This window comes from Mustela nigripes, chromosome 2, assembly GCF_022355385.1.
Source record: "Mustela nigripes isolate SB6536 chromosome 2, MUSNIG.SB6536, whole genome shotgun sequence".
Taxonomy (NCBI): domain Eukaryota; kingdom Metazoa; phylum Chordata; class Mammalia; order Carnivora; family Mustelidae; genus Mustela; species Mustela nigripes.
The window spans coordinates 116644002-116660909 of NC_081558.1; the positions used below are offsets into that span (position 1 = coordinate 116644002).

At 35.9% G+C, this 16908-nt stretch overlaps 1 protein-coding gene across 5 annotated transcripts in view; it reads left to right on the forward strand.

Moving 5' to 3' along the window:
* Positions 1–11162: 11162 nt before the first annotated feature.
* The window catches only part of PEX5L (peroxisomal biogenesis factor 5 like), a 226426-nt gene continuing 220680 nt past the window's right edge, over positions 11163–16908 (forward strand). For 2 of the 5 annotated variants that reach the window (XM_059391483.1, XM_059391485.1), the window contains exon 1: positions 11183–11253. In XM_059391483.1, coding sequence (XP_059247466.1) covers positions 11233–11253 — 21 coding nt within the window. In that variant the 5' untranslated portion in view covers positions 11183–11232. Of the gene's footprint in view, positions 11254–16908 lie in introns of all 5 variants that reach the window. The other 3 variants (XM_059391486.1, XM_059391484.1, XM_059391487.1) reach the window with 3 other exon arrangements.

The window sequence follows — 16908 nt, forward strand, 5'->3', positions numbered from 1 at the left end:
TAGTTCTCTTTTTCGTAGTGTCTTTATCTGGTTTTGAAATCAGAGTGATGCTGGTCTCATAGAATAAATTTGGAAGTTTTCTTTCCTCTTTTATATTTTGGAAAATTTTGAAAAAACAAGTATTAACTCTTCTTTAAATGTTTGGTAGAAGTCATGTGTGAACCTATGTAGTTCTGGAATTTTATTTGTTGGAGGCTTTTCTTTTTAAGAATTTATTTAGAGAGAGAGTGCACACAAGCAGTAGGGAGGGCAGAGGGAGAAGGAGATGGAGAATCTCAGGCAGATTCCACACTGAGCAGAGAGCCTGATGCAGGGCTCAATCTCCCAACCCTGAGATCATAACCTGAGCCAAAATCAAAAGTCAGATGCTTAACCACCTGAGTCACCAGGTGCCCCTGTTGGGAACTTTTTGATTATTGATTTAATTTCATTGCTGGTAATTGGTTTGTTCAAATTTTCTATTTCTTCTTGATGCAGTTTTGGGAGGTTATATATTTATTGTAAGAATTTATCCATTTCTTCTAGGTTGTTCAATTTGTTGGCATATACTCTTTAATAGTATTCTCTGACAAGACTTTATGTTTCCATGGTGTTAGTTGTTATTTCTCCACTTTCATTTCTGATTTTGTTTGAGTGTCTTCTCTTTCTCTTTCTCTTTTTCCCTCTCCCTCTCTCTTTTTGATAAGCCTGGCTTACGAATTTTGTCGATCTTTTCAAAAACCCAGTTCCTGGTTTCAATGATGTGTTCTATTGTTTATTTTAATTTCTATTTCATTTATTTCTGTTCAAATATTTATTTCCTTTCTTCTGACAGTTTTAGGGTTTATTTGTCTAAATAAAACTTTTTCTAGCTCTTTTTTCTTTTTCTTTTTTTAACTCTTTTTTTTCTTTTTCTAGCTCATTTTTGGTGTAAGCTGAAGTTGTTTATTTGAAATTCTTCTTCCTTCTTGAGGTAGGCCTATATCACATTAAACTTACCTTTTAGAACAGTTTTGCTGCATCCCAAAGGGTTTGAACCATTGTGTTTTCATTTTTATTTGTATCCATGTATTTTTTTATTTCCTCTTTGATTTCTTAGATAATCATGCATCGTTTAGTAGCATGTTCTTTAATCTCCATGCATTTGTGTTCTTTCTAGATTTTTTTCTTATGGTTGATTTCTAGTTTCACAGAAATAATGCTAGTAATGCTGGTCTCATAGAATGAATTTGGAAGTTCAGAAAAGATGTGGTCAGAAAAAATGCATGGTAGGACTTCAGTATTTTGAAAATATGTATGTAGGACTTCAGTATTTTTAATTTGTTGAGATTTGTTTTGTGGGCTAATATGTGATCTATTTTGGAGAATGTTCAAATGCATTTGAAATGAATGTATATTCTGCTGCTTTGATATAAAATGTTCTAAATATATCTATTAAATCTATCTGGTCCAGTGCGTCATTCAAAGCTACTCTTTGTAGATTTTCTGTTTGGATGATCTGTCCATTGATGTAAGTGGAATGTTAAAGTTCCCTACTCTTATTGTATTACTATCAATTATTTGGGTGCTCTTATGTTGGGTACATGAATTTTTATAATTGTTATATCTTCTTATTGAGTTGTTTTCTTTATTATTATGTAGTGTCCTTCTTTGTCTCTTGTTACAGTCTTTGTTCTAAAATCTAGTTTGTCTGAGACAACTATTGCTAGTTAGTTTTCTTTCCAATTCCATTTATATGGTAAATGCTTTTCCATCCCTTCACTTTCAATCTTATGCATTTTTAGATCTGAAATGAGTTTCTTATAGGCAGCATATAGATGGGTCTTGTATTTTTGTCCATTCCATCACTCTATGTCTTTTTACTGGAGCATTTAATCCATTTACATTCAAGTTAATTATTGATAGATATGTATTTATTTCCATTTGTTACTTATTTTGGGTTGCTTTTATTATCTTTTTTTTTTCCTTTATTCCGTTCTTCTCTTGCTCTCTTCTGTCATGATTAGTTGGCTTTCTTTACTGATATACTTGGAGTCATTTCTTTTTACTTTTTGCATATCTATCAATGGTTTTTGACTTTGGGTTACCATTTAGTTTGTCTGTATATAGCAGTCTATATTATGTTAATGTTAGCTTAAGTTTGAACCCATTCTTTATTCCTTTCCTTCCCCCAATGCAGGTTTTAGGTATATGGTTTCATATTTTGCATCTTTTTATTTTGTTAGTCTTTTGACTGATTTTTATAGATATACTTATTTTCACTGCTTTTGTTCTTCCTACTTTTCTTACTCTTATTTATGGTCTTTCCTTTCTACTCAGAGTCCTCTTTAACATTTCTTGTAGGTCTGATGTACTAGTCATGAATTCTTTTAACTTTTGTTTGGGAAATTCTGTTTTTCTGTTCTGAATGACAGTCTTGCTGCTTAGAGTATTCTTCACTGCATATTTTTTTCTTTTCAGCTCTTTGAATATATTGTGACACTCCCTTTTGACCTGCAAAGTTTCTGCTTAAAAATCAGCTGATAGCATTCCTTTGTATGTAACTGTTCCCTTTTTCTTTTGCTGCTTTTAAAATTCTGTTTTGATCACTACTTTTTGCCATTTTAACTACTAAGTATCTTGGTATGGACGTCCTTGGATTGGTTTTGTTGAGGGCTTCATATGCTTCCTGGATCTGGATTTGGATCTGGATTTCTGTTTCCTTCCCCAAACTAATGAGTGTCAAATCCATGCTCTTCCCTAGAAGTGGCAAGTGTGTTTTTGAATGGGAGGTGGGAGAGGGAAATAGCACCTGCCAGCTTTTTTAGTGGAGATGTCTCCCAGGATCTCTGTCCCTCTGGCGCATGCTCTAAGATCCGCAAATAATTCTCCCTCCCATATACTCCAGGCTTTTTCAACTGCTGCTTCTATGCTGTCTCCTCTTGGGTGTGGATTGTTTGTTGTGTGGTTTCTGTAAGAGGGGTGATTCAGTTTCCTTTCACACTCCTTTTCTCCCAGAGCCAACCAAGTCTGATTTTTTAAAATTCTAAGTTTTAAGTCCTACTGCTTGTAAGAACTCACAGAATTCAGTCCCTCTGTTTTTCAAAGCCAAATGTTATGGGAACTTGTCTTACCTATGTGAGCTTCCTGATATGAAAATCTGTTTCTCACCCCTCACTTCCCCCTCTGCATGCCTTTCTTCTGTGAATGTCCCACAGTTCCAGTTAGCTACAGACTGTGTCTCTGCCCTTCCTACCCTTTTGGTGTGGTCTCTTTTCTACTCTTAGCTGTGGAGCTTTATTTTTAGCTGTGGACTTTATTCTGGAAGTCTCTAGGTTGTTTTCTAGGTTATTTACACTGATAGTATTATCTAGTTGTATCCCTGGGACAAGGTGAGCTTAGGGTCCTCCTACTCTGCCATCTTCAATTTACATTTACTTTTAATTGTTGACTCTCATTTTATAGGGGATGTTTAAATATTTAGGAGGCTCTTCTCAATTAGCCCAGAAGGAATATAATAGTCTAAACTAAGGCATTCTAAATATATAATATTTTAGTGGTCCTAGTGATTCACTCTTCATGGAATTAAAAAAAAAAACAATTAGTTTCTGCCATCCTGCTATAAAATTCCATAGGCTTTAATAAATACCAAGACTATTTTATTATCAAACATTTATTGTTTTATAAGCATTTATCTACAGGTATTATATATCACATCAAAATCTTATTTCTTCTTTCAAAATAGCCTTAAGCTTTCATTTTCCCCCATACAACTGGTTTTTTTTTTGTAATAGTAGGGAAGTGGGAATAAGGTATTCTAAGAAATGAGAATTGTCTGAATGAGGATTAGAACCACAAATTTGCCTTAGAAATAATTGTTTTTCTTGTAGGTTGTATCATTTCTATAATTTTTCAATGTTGCATATCTCCTTCTAATGTGAATTCTTTAAAAAATCAGATACCCTGTTTTTGTGAACATAGAATGAGATATTTTTATTGATATAAGGTAAATTTTTGCTTCTTTTTTTAAAAAAGATTTTTATTTATTTATTTGATAGACAGAGATTACAAGTAGTCAGAGAGGCAGGCAGAGAGAGAGGAGGAAGCAGGTTCCCTGTTGAGCAGAGAGCCCGATGTGGAGCTCCATCCCAGAACCCTAAGACCATGACCTGAGCTGAAGGCAGAGGCTTTAACCCACTGAGCCACCCAGGCACCCAGTAAATTTTTGCTTCTATCACATTCCTAAAATACCTTTGTGAGGATAGTTAGTTTTTCCCAAGTCTAACTGTTTATCCAGTAACTATCCACTTACCTGCCCTTAGGACACTAATTCATTTTTTTTTTTTTAATTCAGATAGCAGCATTTTATGGCATGAACTGAATGTTATCACTATAGTGAACTTTGAGTAATTATACTCCAAATTCTTTTATAGAGTCAAAAATAGAATTGTTTCACATCAGTAAAAGCACATCAGGAATAGGCACTTGACTTCATTGATCCTCACAATCTTTATTTGAAAAAGGGAAGTCAGGCCACAAAAGCTGTAAGTTTTTTTCAGCCTTAGTATTGTGTGATTCTACATAAAATCAACAATTACTTTAATATTTTATTTAGAAAATATATATCTGAAGTGTGTCTTTGGAATAAGTAATTTTTAAATTATTTTCAAAAATTTTATACTGTTCCAAATACTTCCAAAATAATTTATGTTATCGATTAATATTGGGACTTTTTTACATGTAAGATGTTGTAAGTTATTTTGGCAAAACAAAGAGTAAAATAAGGTTCTTGCCTCTATCTGCCTATATCTAATAAGGAGTAAAGAAGCACAGATATAATTAAACAAGAGAAAAATTTTGTGAATTAAAAGAATTTTGTGGGGCACCTGGGTGGCTCACTCAATTAAGCATCTCTCTTCAACTCAGGTCATGATCTCGGAGTCCTGGGATGGAGTCCCACACAGAGCTCCCTGCTCAGTGGGGAGTCTGCCTCTGCCGCTCACCTCTGCTCACGCTCTCTCTCTCTCAAATAAATAAAATATTTTTAAAATAAAAGAATTTTGTGTTATAAGTTCCCACCATGAAGATGTATTCAAGTGGAGGATCAATTAAGGTTTTATGAAGGTAATGGAATTTGAGACCAAACTGGAAAAATGACTGAGTTTTCATTCCAAAGGAGTAGAAAGACAGAGAGTATATTCTAAGACAAAGAAAGAGTATGAGTATAACTTGGATTGTTTGAAGATTAATATAATAGTACAGTTATTACAAAAGTTAGGTCATATGCAGAATTGAAAAAAAGGACAGGGGCCAGTTTGTGGAAGATGATTGTGTTAATAAATATTCTTGTGGTTATAAGTGCCAGAAAATTTCAACTCAACCAAAAAAGAGAATGCATTAACCAAAATAACTAAAATTCAGAAGTAGGCTAGCTTTTAAGTATGGTTTATTTAATGGCTCAAGTTTTGTCCCCAGGAGCCTGACTAGACAATTTCTCCACCATGGTGATTTTCTTTCCAGTTTTAGAGTGCTTGATGCTGACAGCTTCAAGTTTCTATCAGTAGTGCACCCAATCCAGAAGAAGAAAGAGTCTGCTCCGGATAGTCCTGGAACTGAATCCATTTGGCCTGGTTGGCTGAATTGGGTCATATGACCATCCCCAACTGTTACCAATGGGGATTAAATGCACTGCTGGCTTAGCCTAGGTCATATGTTCCACCCCCGAAGCCTGATAGTAAAATGTCTCCCACCACACAAATGGGAAAAAAGTGGGGAAGAGACACTTCCTCAAAGAAGAGACAGTTCTTCCTGCCACTAGAAGAAGATATGGCTCTGAGTGGTGAACTGTATTCAATAACTAAGAATAAAAAGCTAAAATTTTGGATATTAGGCAATAAGAAACCACTAAGGTTTTTGAACAGGGCAGTAATATGATCAATGCTCATCTTTATGAAATTGATCTGACTGCAATGAATATGATTGCTTGGCATGGAGACAGGTGGAGGTGATAAAACTAGCTTTGAGATTGGTAATGGATTTAAAGTGTCTGCTAGAATGTTGATGGAAAGAGTAGTAAAGAAGAGTCAAAAGCAAGAGATATTTTTGTTTGCAAATATTTTTTCACCAGGACTAAGAAAGTGTAGAAAGGGCCCTTAATATTAAAAGCAATACTGGATTGCTGAAAGAACATTGTCATAAAGGAAAAAAATGTAAATTATTTTAGTGTAATTTCTTAAATTGGTTAAATAGGAAGCCCAGCTCTGAAGCTTCCAACTTGTTTATTCATTTGGAAGAACATTGCTGCCATCTCCTAGTCACCAGAGTCCATGTACTTCTCTTCAATCATAATTCCCCTTGACAGCCTGGGGTCTGCTGTGTAGGTTTCCAAAATTCTTTCCAGATCTAATCCCCTGAACACCAGTTAATCGCATTCAATGTGTCAAAGACATAAAAAGGGCAAGTGGGCAAACTTTAACAAAATGTTCCTCCCTCTGATTGAACAATAAAAACCAATTAGTCATTTTAATTTAGGTCTATAGTTTTTTTACTTTTGTTCTCTCCTACACCATCTTTGAGCAGCAGGGTTTGAATTGTACAGATTATAAAAGAATGGTTGAATCACCACCAAAAGGCTATTATTAATGATTTTTTTAAATCCACAAGTATACTGACATCATCATTATTACTCAGCTTTTTAAAAGATTTAATAAATCCTGAGTTTTCAATAGCCATTTAAAATGCAGGAGGATTCATTTATTAATAAAAATTTAACTTGATCAATACAAAATATATTTTGCTACCACTCAACTCCTTTATTTAATTATAATGATTAAAACTAAAAGCAATATTAGCACATTTCTTGCTGTAAGAAAGCTGAGTGTGCTCTGATTTTATGGCAAGTACTCTGGCCACTCAAAATATAGTGACATTATCTTATAAATGGAAGAGAATATGCATTGTGCTTTCCTCTTATTATAAATGTTACTCATGTGCTATCATTGCAAAAGGCAAGCGCTAGCTTTGCCACATATTTACATGAGTAAATAAACCACCAAGACCACAGTTGTTGTTCAAATTGATGGTAAATACAAAGCACTTGGAGATCTTGTTAAAATGTGGATTCTGATTCAGTAGGTCACAGATGGGGCCTGAGGGGCAGCATTTCTAACCAGGAGACTGATGCTGCTGGTCAGTAGATCACTTTGAGTAACAAGGGTCTTTGAATTTAAAATGAGAAATATTTTCTGGAGCTGGGACCTGGTATTAAATCATGAGCCATTTTAGGTTGTAAAACAACAGTGTGAAAGGACTGAGATATGGATTATCTTTCTTTTCCTCAGATCCAATGCATGCCTTAATAATAATGAATTATTTTTAGTTTAACTAGGCAGTCATAGCCCAGCCACTTATAAGTCAGACTGTTGCTGATGATGGTATTACTGCCAGTGAATTGTATATCCTTGTGCAGGTCTGATTAGAAAAGATTCACAAGTAACCATTCCTTGCACAGTGTATACAGAAGTATACAGTGTATTCTTCTTTTGCTTCCTACTATAGATGTAATTGTTTGAATTTCACATGTATTACCAATTCATCTTCAAAGTTATTTTTCCATGAGTCCAATTAATAATATGAAAATTACAAAATACTGTGAAAAGTCAAAGCATTTTGATGTTTGGCAGTAATTTCCATTCTTCTTCTGGTATCAGAGAAGCAGACACATAGCTAGTTGTTGCCACTTGCCTTTGTTCCCAAAGAACCACACCTTTTCCAAACTGCTGCATCTCTGATTTGTTTACCTTATGCCAGTTTACCTTAATGATTCCCTGGGGAGAACAGAAATTACACAAAGAGATGCTTTTTCACCATTACTGAAGTCAGAGGAGAGAGAAAGTTATGCACATTTTCTCCTTTCAAGATCATTTAAAAACAACCTATTTGCAATTTTCAAAAAAGATTTCCACAAATATAATTATATTATGATTCAGCTTGTTGTTATGTGTATCATAAAATCTTAGGGTTCACCAGAATACAATTCACACGTGCTTTATCTTATGGATTTTCTATGGGTATATCTATTTGCACATGAAAAGTTTCTTTTTGCACCCAAACACCATATTACTTGAGCTACAATGCTAGATTTGGATGGCAATTTCTGGTCTAACCAAATGAGATGTATAAACTGCTAGATGGTTCTGTGAATCAAAAATATCCCAAGATACTGACATTTGAATTAATAGTCAGCCAAGTGTTTTTGCTCACAAAGCCTTTATTTACAGGCTTTGAAGGAAGTATGTGTGCTGTAGAAAGGATTAAAGTTCAAAACTGAAGGGGAAATGTTTGACTAGAAGAGGTTAGATGTAAACTTTTAGATAGAGAAAATGGGAAGTTGTGGAATCTCTACAGAGGCTTGTTTGTTTATGAAAAGTCTAGATAAATTTATCTTTCTGGGATGGTAAACTGTACTTCTGTCCAGAAGCTAACTATGGGGTCAATGAAGATAGAGATCATATTTGTTTTATTTATCAATGTATTTCAGCACTTTGCATAGCACTTCCACATACTCGGTTCTTGATAAATATGGATGCAGACAGGTGCATCTTCACAGATGCACTTACCTGGGATTTCCTGAATGTAGGGAGCAACTAAATGAGTTACTCCAGTTATTAAAAAATGATATATTGAGTTTTACCTTCAACTCTAGGTAGTTGCCATGATGGTCCAAATGCTTTTATGGTTGATAACTCCTTGAATTTGCCATTAGGTAATGGTAAGCTTATAATGGAATGAAAACGTTTGGCCCCACTGTTATTTCATAGAACTCTAGCACTTTCAAATCAAACTAGAATTTCCCCCCAAATTTTTATACCAATATGCTAGCATTTTATATAAATATTTCCCCTCTTTTAAATTTGTAGAGATTGACATCTCAGGAAATGATCACTCATCTTTTTTGGACTGGAAAAAAGTCTGTTTACATACTCATATATGGTGGTTTATAATTTACAACTCCCTTTGCATGTATTCAGTCCTTAGCAGCCCTGTGCTGTAGCCTGAATAGATATTTGCCTTACTTCAAAAATGAGGAAATAGGGGTGCCTGGGTGACTCAGTGGGTTAAGCCTCTGCCTTCAGCTCAGGTCATGGTCTCAGGGTCCTGGGCTCTCTGCTCAGTGGGGAACTTGCCTCCCCCTCTCTCTCTGCCTGCCTCTCTGCCTACTTGTGATCTCTCTCTTTGTCAAATAAATAAATAAAATTGTTTAAAAATGAGGAAATAGAGAGTATACTTGATCAAAAGAGCAGTGAGGTAGTGAGACAGAATTAGCACTTCAGCCTGCTGACTCCTATTCCAGTGTTCTATCTTACAAAGGACAATAAAAGAAAAATGGGTGATACTTTAGTTTACAGTTTCTATGAACTTACCTCAATTTTCTAAATAAAACAATGAGCTTGTCATGCAGGGTTTGGACATGGAAAAGCTGAAGTCTAAAGAAGACAAAGGAAAATTTCCAAGTTTAACTATTGGTGGAATCTAATAGGATTCCATATCTCTTGCCTTTACAGGTCTTACTCATTTTGTGGTTGATTGGTTGGTTGGCTGTTCAGTCGCTTGTTTTAGGACCACAGATGTATTGAATTAATCATTTCTTGGATTCATTTCACCCTTTCCTCACTAGTTCATACATAGTTATGTTTAATAGCAATTTTTACAGGGTAATACATATTCTCAAATCACAACCCTAGCTAATAGCTAAGACATAGATAATTAACCTTCATATAAAATGCCACTATCCCCTCCCCCTGATTCTCTTCACCAAGAATTACCAACATTCTGAATACTATATTGATTGTTCTACTGGTTTCCTTTTCATATAGTTATATATGATATATATTTATGTTCCCAGAAAGCTGATAAATTTTTTAACTTTATGAAAGGTATATCATGCTGTTTACACTATTGGGGGGATCATATCATGCTGTATACAACTTGGAGGGCATATTGTGTAATTGGAGATCTTATTACCAACAAAACTAGGTATTCGCGGTATACACATATATGCCGGCGCACGGTGTGTATGTCTATACATTTATAATGTAAAGACTATCAAACTATCCAGTCTCTTTAATTTGAGACCTATGTAAATACACTCTACCTATAGATTATATAATAAAGACCCATTCATTCAACAGATATTTTTAGACTACCAACCACGTGGCAGGTGGTACTATATCATATTGATACATCCGTGTACAAACAGATACACTCCCCTCCCTAAATATCCCCGATTTCATGGAAATAACATTGCGTCTCCACAGACAGACAATAAATAAAATATGTAAAATATATGGGATGTTAGATGATGTTAACTGCTAGGGAGAAAAATCATGGAAGGCCCTTAGAGACTGGGATTTGGAATTTTAAATAGAGTGATCAACAATGAATTGAGGGTGGGGTGAGTGGGGAGTCTTTATTCACGGAGTGACATGGAGGCAACTTGTGAGAGCTGAATCAGAACAGAAGTAAACTCTTCAAAAACCCCCACGCTCAGCCTATTATGTCTGTAGGATGACAGGCTCGGTCGTTATTGATGGCTCCTGGAGAGACAATGCATGTTCCTCCCACTTTTCTTGCATCTGACCATCGACTCTGCAGGAATCTCCGTGGTTGCAGCTGCCACACCTGAACGCCTTGCGCGACCACCACTCGCGGGCACTTTGCCGCCGCGTGCGCGCCCCGCCTTCGGGCTGCTCCCGGGCCCGCCGAGGACGCGCGCGCGTGCCCGGCCCCGCGGCCTCTCGGCAGGGACGCGGCCGGGAGGGCGGCGCGCGCCCCGCTCGGCAGCTGCGGCGGCGGCTGGTGTGGGCGCTCACGTCAGGGTTGGGAGGAGAGGGGGTTCGCGACGAAGATAGTGAGAGAGACATGAGGCAGCCCGGCAGGAAGCGAGAAAGAGTTGGGTGGAGAAGGAGTGAGTTTTAGAGTCGCCGGGTGAAGCAGGACCTGCGCCTGCGGGTGAGCGTGGCCGCCTGGGCTCCTCGTCTCCTCCGCGCGCTCTCCTGTGTCCGCTTTCAGCACCCCGAGCGGAGAACAGTTCCCAGCAGCCCGCAGAACGGCCAGGAGGCCACCGTGGCCGGGCTACCTGGAGCCTTCCTCCGGGCTCAGAGGCACGGTCTAAAACACAGTGTGCACGCCGCCTTCTCCCCTCTGTTGGTGTGCAAGTAAACACGGGGGAACGCATCCGGCGGCCTCAGGGAGCCCTGAAGAAGCCCAAGCAGAATGTACCAGGGACACATGCAGGTAAGACATTACCATCGAACTGGAAAGAAATCTTGGGGGCTAATTTAAGAGCAAGGTTCTTCACTAAGTTATTGTGGTCAAGAGCTGTCTTCATACAATTCAACAAGTGAAGTGGTGCAACATGACCATGACATTTCTGTCCGGTGCTATGGGTAAAACTAGACAGGTTTCTGAGGGTGGGGGGAGACCTCAGAACTTCGATTGGGGAAGTTTGTTTTCTGTGCATTCCCTGAGCCTGTTTCTTTAAACAAGATCAAGAAATCCAAACAGAGGAAACCTGGAGATGACTGTGTTTCCGTTGTAATCCTATTGATGCAACTCAGCATGTATGTCAGCTGAAGGGCAAACAATAATTGGAAAGACAAAGCTTTTCTTTTATCATCTGCAAAGGTTTCTTGACAGTTAGAACACTTGGCCACTTTTGTATTATTTTTTAAAGTGATGATTTTTTTTTAAATGGTGCTATATTTCCCCCCTTCAAATAGTGGAACATTATCACCTATCCCTACAGTCATAGGATGACTTGGGGGGATGAATTTCAAACGTATGTCCAAGAGGCTCTAATGTTTTTCAGGGGAGGTGCTGCCTCTTGTTATTAATGCTCCTCTGAGCTAAGCCTCTGCTTCTCTTAGATGCACTCCACTCTCTTGGGAAAAATTATTTTAACCTTGACTCCAGTTCTCATTCACATGGTTGGTTCTTCCTTATAAAAGCAGGTGTACTCTTGGGGGGAAAAGCGAAGTACTAACTCAGCTTCCTAAAGTATGAACTGAGTTTTGGTGGGGTGGTTTTTTTGTTTTGTTTTGTTTTGTTTGTTTGTTTTGCTTTTTGCTGTTCCTAAATGCTGTAGTCATCAGGTTTGATGTTTGGGCTTCCTTTCCATTCCAAAGATGGTCAAATACAGTCATCACATGTGGTGTCTTCACACTAGTCTGTAACATGTGTGAATATTGATGATGTTGCTTTTGTGTCATTTGATCAATTGAAAATAGATAAATATGTTATTGCATTCATGACTTAACATTATCAAATATTTACTTTCTAAGTCTGTGAGGAAATTTTTTTAAGACCATAATTTACTTTTATATAAAATGGCATTAATCAATTTCATAAGTTTTGTAAGATTTCTGAATCAGCACTATCAGAATTCCAAAAACACTTCCCATATTACTGACATCCTGTTTTGAAAATTTTACTGGAGTTCTATCCAGTTGATGGATAATAATTAGTCACTGAAGTATATTTCTAAATATATATAATAGATGTGATCTGCATGTTTCTTATTAAAGCTATGTTAATAAGAAAGTTTAGCCACAAAGAAACATTCCAATAATGATGAAAAAATAAAGAATTATTAATAGAGTTTAATGTTTCCATCTGCACCTAAGAATGACAGTTATAATTTTATATATATCTATTTATTATCCCTAAACAGTTTCTTCACAGGAGGAAAATAGGAAGGTTTTACTGAATAAAGTCAATCTTCAGAAAATTGTTCATTCACATAAAATTCATAATTGATTGCTTGGGCAATTTACAAAAACTTTCCACATTGATTTTTGTTGTTGTTATTTAAATATGTTTTTGTGAATGAAGAATTAAAACAACAATCTGGTAAATTCAGGCACCCTAAAACAATTTTAACCCAATTTTCTGAATATTTCAAGGGAGGTTATTAATGAAACCTGAATCGATTGTCTAGAACAATGTCCGAGGGTTCCATTTTACTTTGAAAGAATAAACAATATGTAAGATTCTGCATATGTTCCCAACTTAATGTTTTTTGCTTGTTCTCTGTTGTAACAGCCAAATATGATGGCTTGCAGTAAAACTTACAGATCTTTGCTGCCAGGATTAACTTGAAAATGTTACTAAATAAAGACTGTAATCAATATGCTTGCCAAAATTACAGAACACAATACTCTTTTTTTCCTATTCACTAATGACCATTAATGTTAAACATACAACTTCTCAGGCTTTAGTAGTATAGTAGTTATTAAATGATACGATCATCTCAGTGGGACTTGCCCTCCCCCCTGAAATAATGCCTATTACAACCTGATTTTATAATATAGCTATTTGCTTATATCTGAAAAACCCAGTCTCTTTCCCAAAGAATAAAATTTATCCTATAGACAAAATCTCCTTATGTTGATATGTTCAGGTTAAATAAAGAATCCTTCCTTAACAGAGATAACATCATCTTCCTGTGCGTACCTGACTGTAATCATGAAGGAGAAGATATATAGCCCAAATATTCCAAAATATTTATTAAAAATCTGAATATATATTTGGTAAAATGGACCAGGAATGAGCAGATTTACTAACACTTCTGCCAACTTTGGAGTTCATTTGATACACTGGTGTTACTTGGCTGATACCTTAAAATGAGAATGAAACAAAATATTTGCAGTCATTTGCTATGCATTCTAATTCTCTTTTCTGTATCCAAGAGATTCTAAAATAAAATGCTTTGAAAATAGGCAGTCTGGAGTGGGGGAGATGTTCACAAGAAGCCTTTAAAAATAGTCTAATTTAAAACTCCTGTAGTGCCTTTATTTTTACAACTAAATGATTTTATAAATAGTCTATTAAGTCTTTTATATCTAGCTAATTCATCCAGTTTACCATAGAACCTGAATTCATTGTAGAAGCCAGAGACTTTCAAAAACACACTCTGCTAGTTCATTTGAAAAGTTGACATCTATTACAGATAGATAGAACATATATTTCTTGGTTTCGGAGTAAATGCCACAGGTATATTTCTTAGGAGCAGGACCCCAGAGTCGTGCTGTTTTTCAACTGCCTTGCCACTTATTTCCAAGGGGAATTTATCACCCAAGCCACTGAAGCAAAAGTTGTTTCTTTAGTGACTGTTTTCGATTTACCTTTCTTTTTCTCCTTTTGACCAAGGGGGCCAATGGCAAATAAATATATCTTAGATTCAGTTCAGGCCAAACTCTTTATTCCTCTCAGATAACCTGCAGTCTTAATCTCTTTAATACCTCTGTATACTCTGTACCGCAATGCTTGTTTGTACATGTGCATGTGAATTAACAATGCCAATTAGAGTAAAATAATTATGTGTCTGAATATTTCCTTAGCTGAATTTTTTTTCTGGGATGGTATAAATATAGAGCAATGTAATTTAAGTTTTGAACTAAGATTTGTTTTTTATTTTTAATGAAACATCCTCACTAATGTTTTTTGTTACAAAAGAAAGTTATTTCAGAAGGCAATCAAACAAAAAAATCTGTTCATAATTGTAACTGATCTTCATTTTGGGCATTCAAAACCAGAATTTTCTGATTTATTTAAGCGGGCTGAGGAAACATTGCACACCCTCTAGCTTCATAAGACATTAACTAAAGAAAATTTAAGTGACAAAATTGTAAGATTATTAATAGTTCTGAAAGTAGCCATTTTATTTGTCTTCCCCCAAAGACATTTTGTGTTTGTCTTTATTTATGACTTTACTTAGCTTTTCAAAAAAACCTTCATGAAAGGGAACAAACAGCTCGAGTAGCATTAATTATGTTAATACATTAGATCTGGACACTAGGGATTCATTTAGTTTCACTGGAAACAACAAATAGAAGAAGCCAATCCAAGAGAAAATTATAAAATGTTTCCACATCTATAACAATAGTTTGTCATAATTGAAACCCTAAAGCAAAACTGTAAAATAAGTAGTATTTGTCATGGGTATTTCTACTTCTCTAAGAGATCCATTTTCTCCTCTTTGATGCCACCATTTTCTATCTTCTGTCATTTCCTTTCTTCAACCTTTTTTCAACCTTTTGCTAACAAAGATATAATTAATACCAGTACACTACATATACTACATACATGCACTACATACACATGCCCTGCAGTAGTATTTGCATTTTCAGAGGAGACTCTTTGAAGATTAGTTTGGTAGAGAAGATGTTTTAAGGAGAATGTGGTAATGCTGTCCTGAGAGGCTGGGGTTGATGGTCTTGGTCAGGTGTAGCCACTGCCTTCCCCTCACCCCTCCTCCCCATCTCAAATGGCACCTGCCTCGTCTCCTCAGAGTCTTCCTATGAATGATAGTCAGCATTAATACTCATTTACTGAATGAATTTATTGTCTAAATGAAATGGTACTAACTAGAACTCTTCTGAAGGAAATTCGTGTACAGTGGATCTAGTGCTCAAAATTAAGACACAAGTTCCAGAAGATTTTGAAGTGCCCTCAAATATATTTACAAGGAAATCATGCTTGATATGAGAGTAATACTGAGCTCCCAGCACTTAAAATTTATAATACATATGGAATAATATTGCAGAGTGTTTGATTAACCTGAAAATATCATTCCCCAGTCATAGTCTTACTGGCCAATAGTTTATATAATATACTTTAAGAAACATGATATGTTCTTCCTAGATTTTGTTTATGGTTTATAAACATTCTTCCTGAACACATGTGTTTTAAAGAAAAATTCTAACATATGAATGTTTTGAGTATAAGACATTTTTAAGGTAAAGATTAAGAAAGGGTTAGAATAGAACTTGTTAATTTTAAAATCCTTGAATCTCTAGTATTACTATGGCCAACCTAAGAAACATTAAGATGTGATGTATCACATAGTCAAAACATCTGGCAGTCTGCTGTTTTACACTTTTCACTGAGATCACATGTTGCCAACACAGGCATAAGCTAGAGCTGCTTAAAGGTTCTATATTCTCGAATTAACTTCTTGATACACTTATAGAATAACTAGTATGCATTTCCTGCACTAAAAGTGAAGATCAATTCTGGCCTAATGTTTCCTTATTAAGAGACTTAAGTCCAATCTGAGTGTTAGGGGACATCTAAACATGATGTAATTTCAAATACAATGATAAAGGAAATGAGGTTGCCAAATTTCTGAATGTGTATCATCTTTTATAATTCAGAATTTATTTACTGTGCAGCATGTAACCCATGTATCAGGTACCAAGACCACCAGAGTGATGTGAATTAGGGGTTACATTTCTATTAATGATCCTCATCTCTACCTTCCCCATTTCCACCCCTCCTCACCTATGCCATTCCCTTTGCTAGGAACAAAATGGAAAACTTCTTTCTTCATTCCATTAAGATAGATTTTTTTTATTTTATAATTAGCATATTATACAGCATACATACAGGAAGATAGTAATACCCTATTGGTTAAATATCCAGACTACTGCTTATTGTTCAGAGTTCAGAGTATAATACAACACATGGCCATTGTTGTCTTATTTTGTCACTTTTTACTGATCTTTATTAGTACCAATGTACTACTTCTCCTATTAAAACTCCATTAGATAAATGACCATTATTATTCTTCATGTGAGATTTCACTAAACTGACATTCCTATGTATTTTTTTAGACAATCACTATTAGAAATTGCACAGATGAAAAATAATGAGCTCATTTAGATAGGAAGATGCTACTTATTCTCCATTTCATGCAAGAAAAACACATAGAACCGTCCAGCAGCTCTGAAGTGGGGTGAATCTGAACTAGGTGGAAGAGTTTGCATTGAAGGTGCATAAAGAACTCCCAAAACTCCTGCTCATACATACATACCTCTGGAGAAAAAAGAAAGAAAAAGGAAGGAAGGAAGGAAGGAAGGAAGGAAGGAAGGAAGGAAGGAAGGAAGGAAG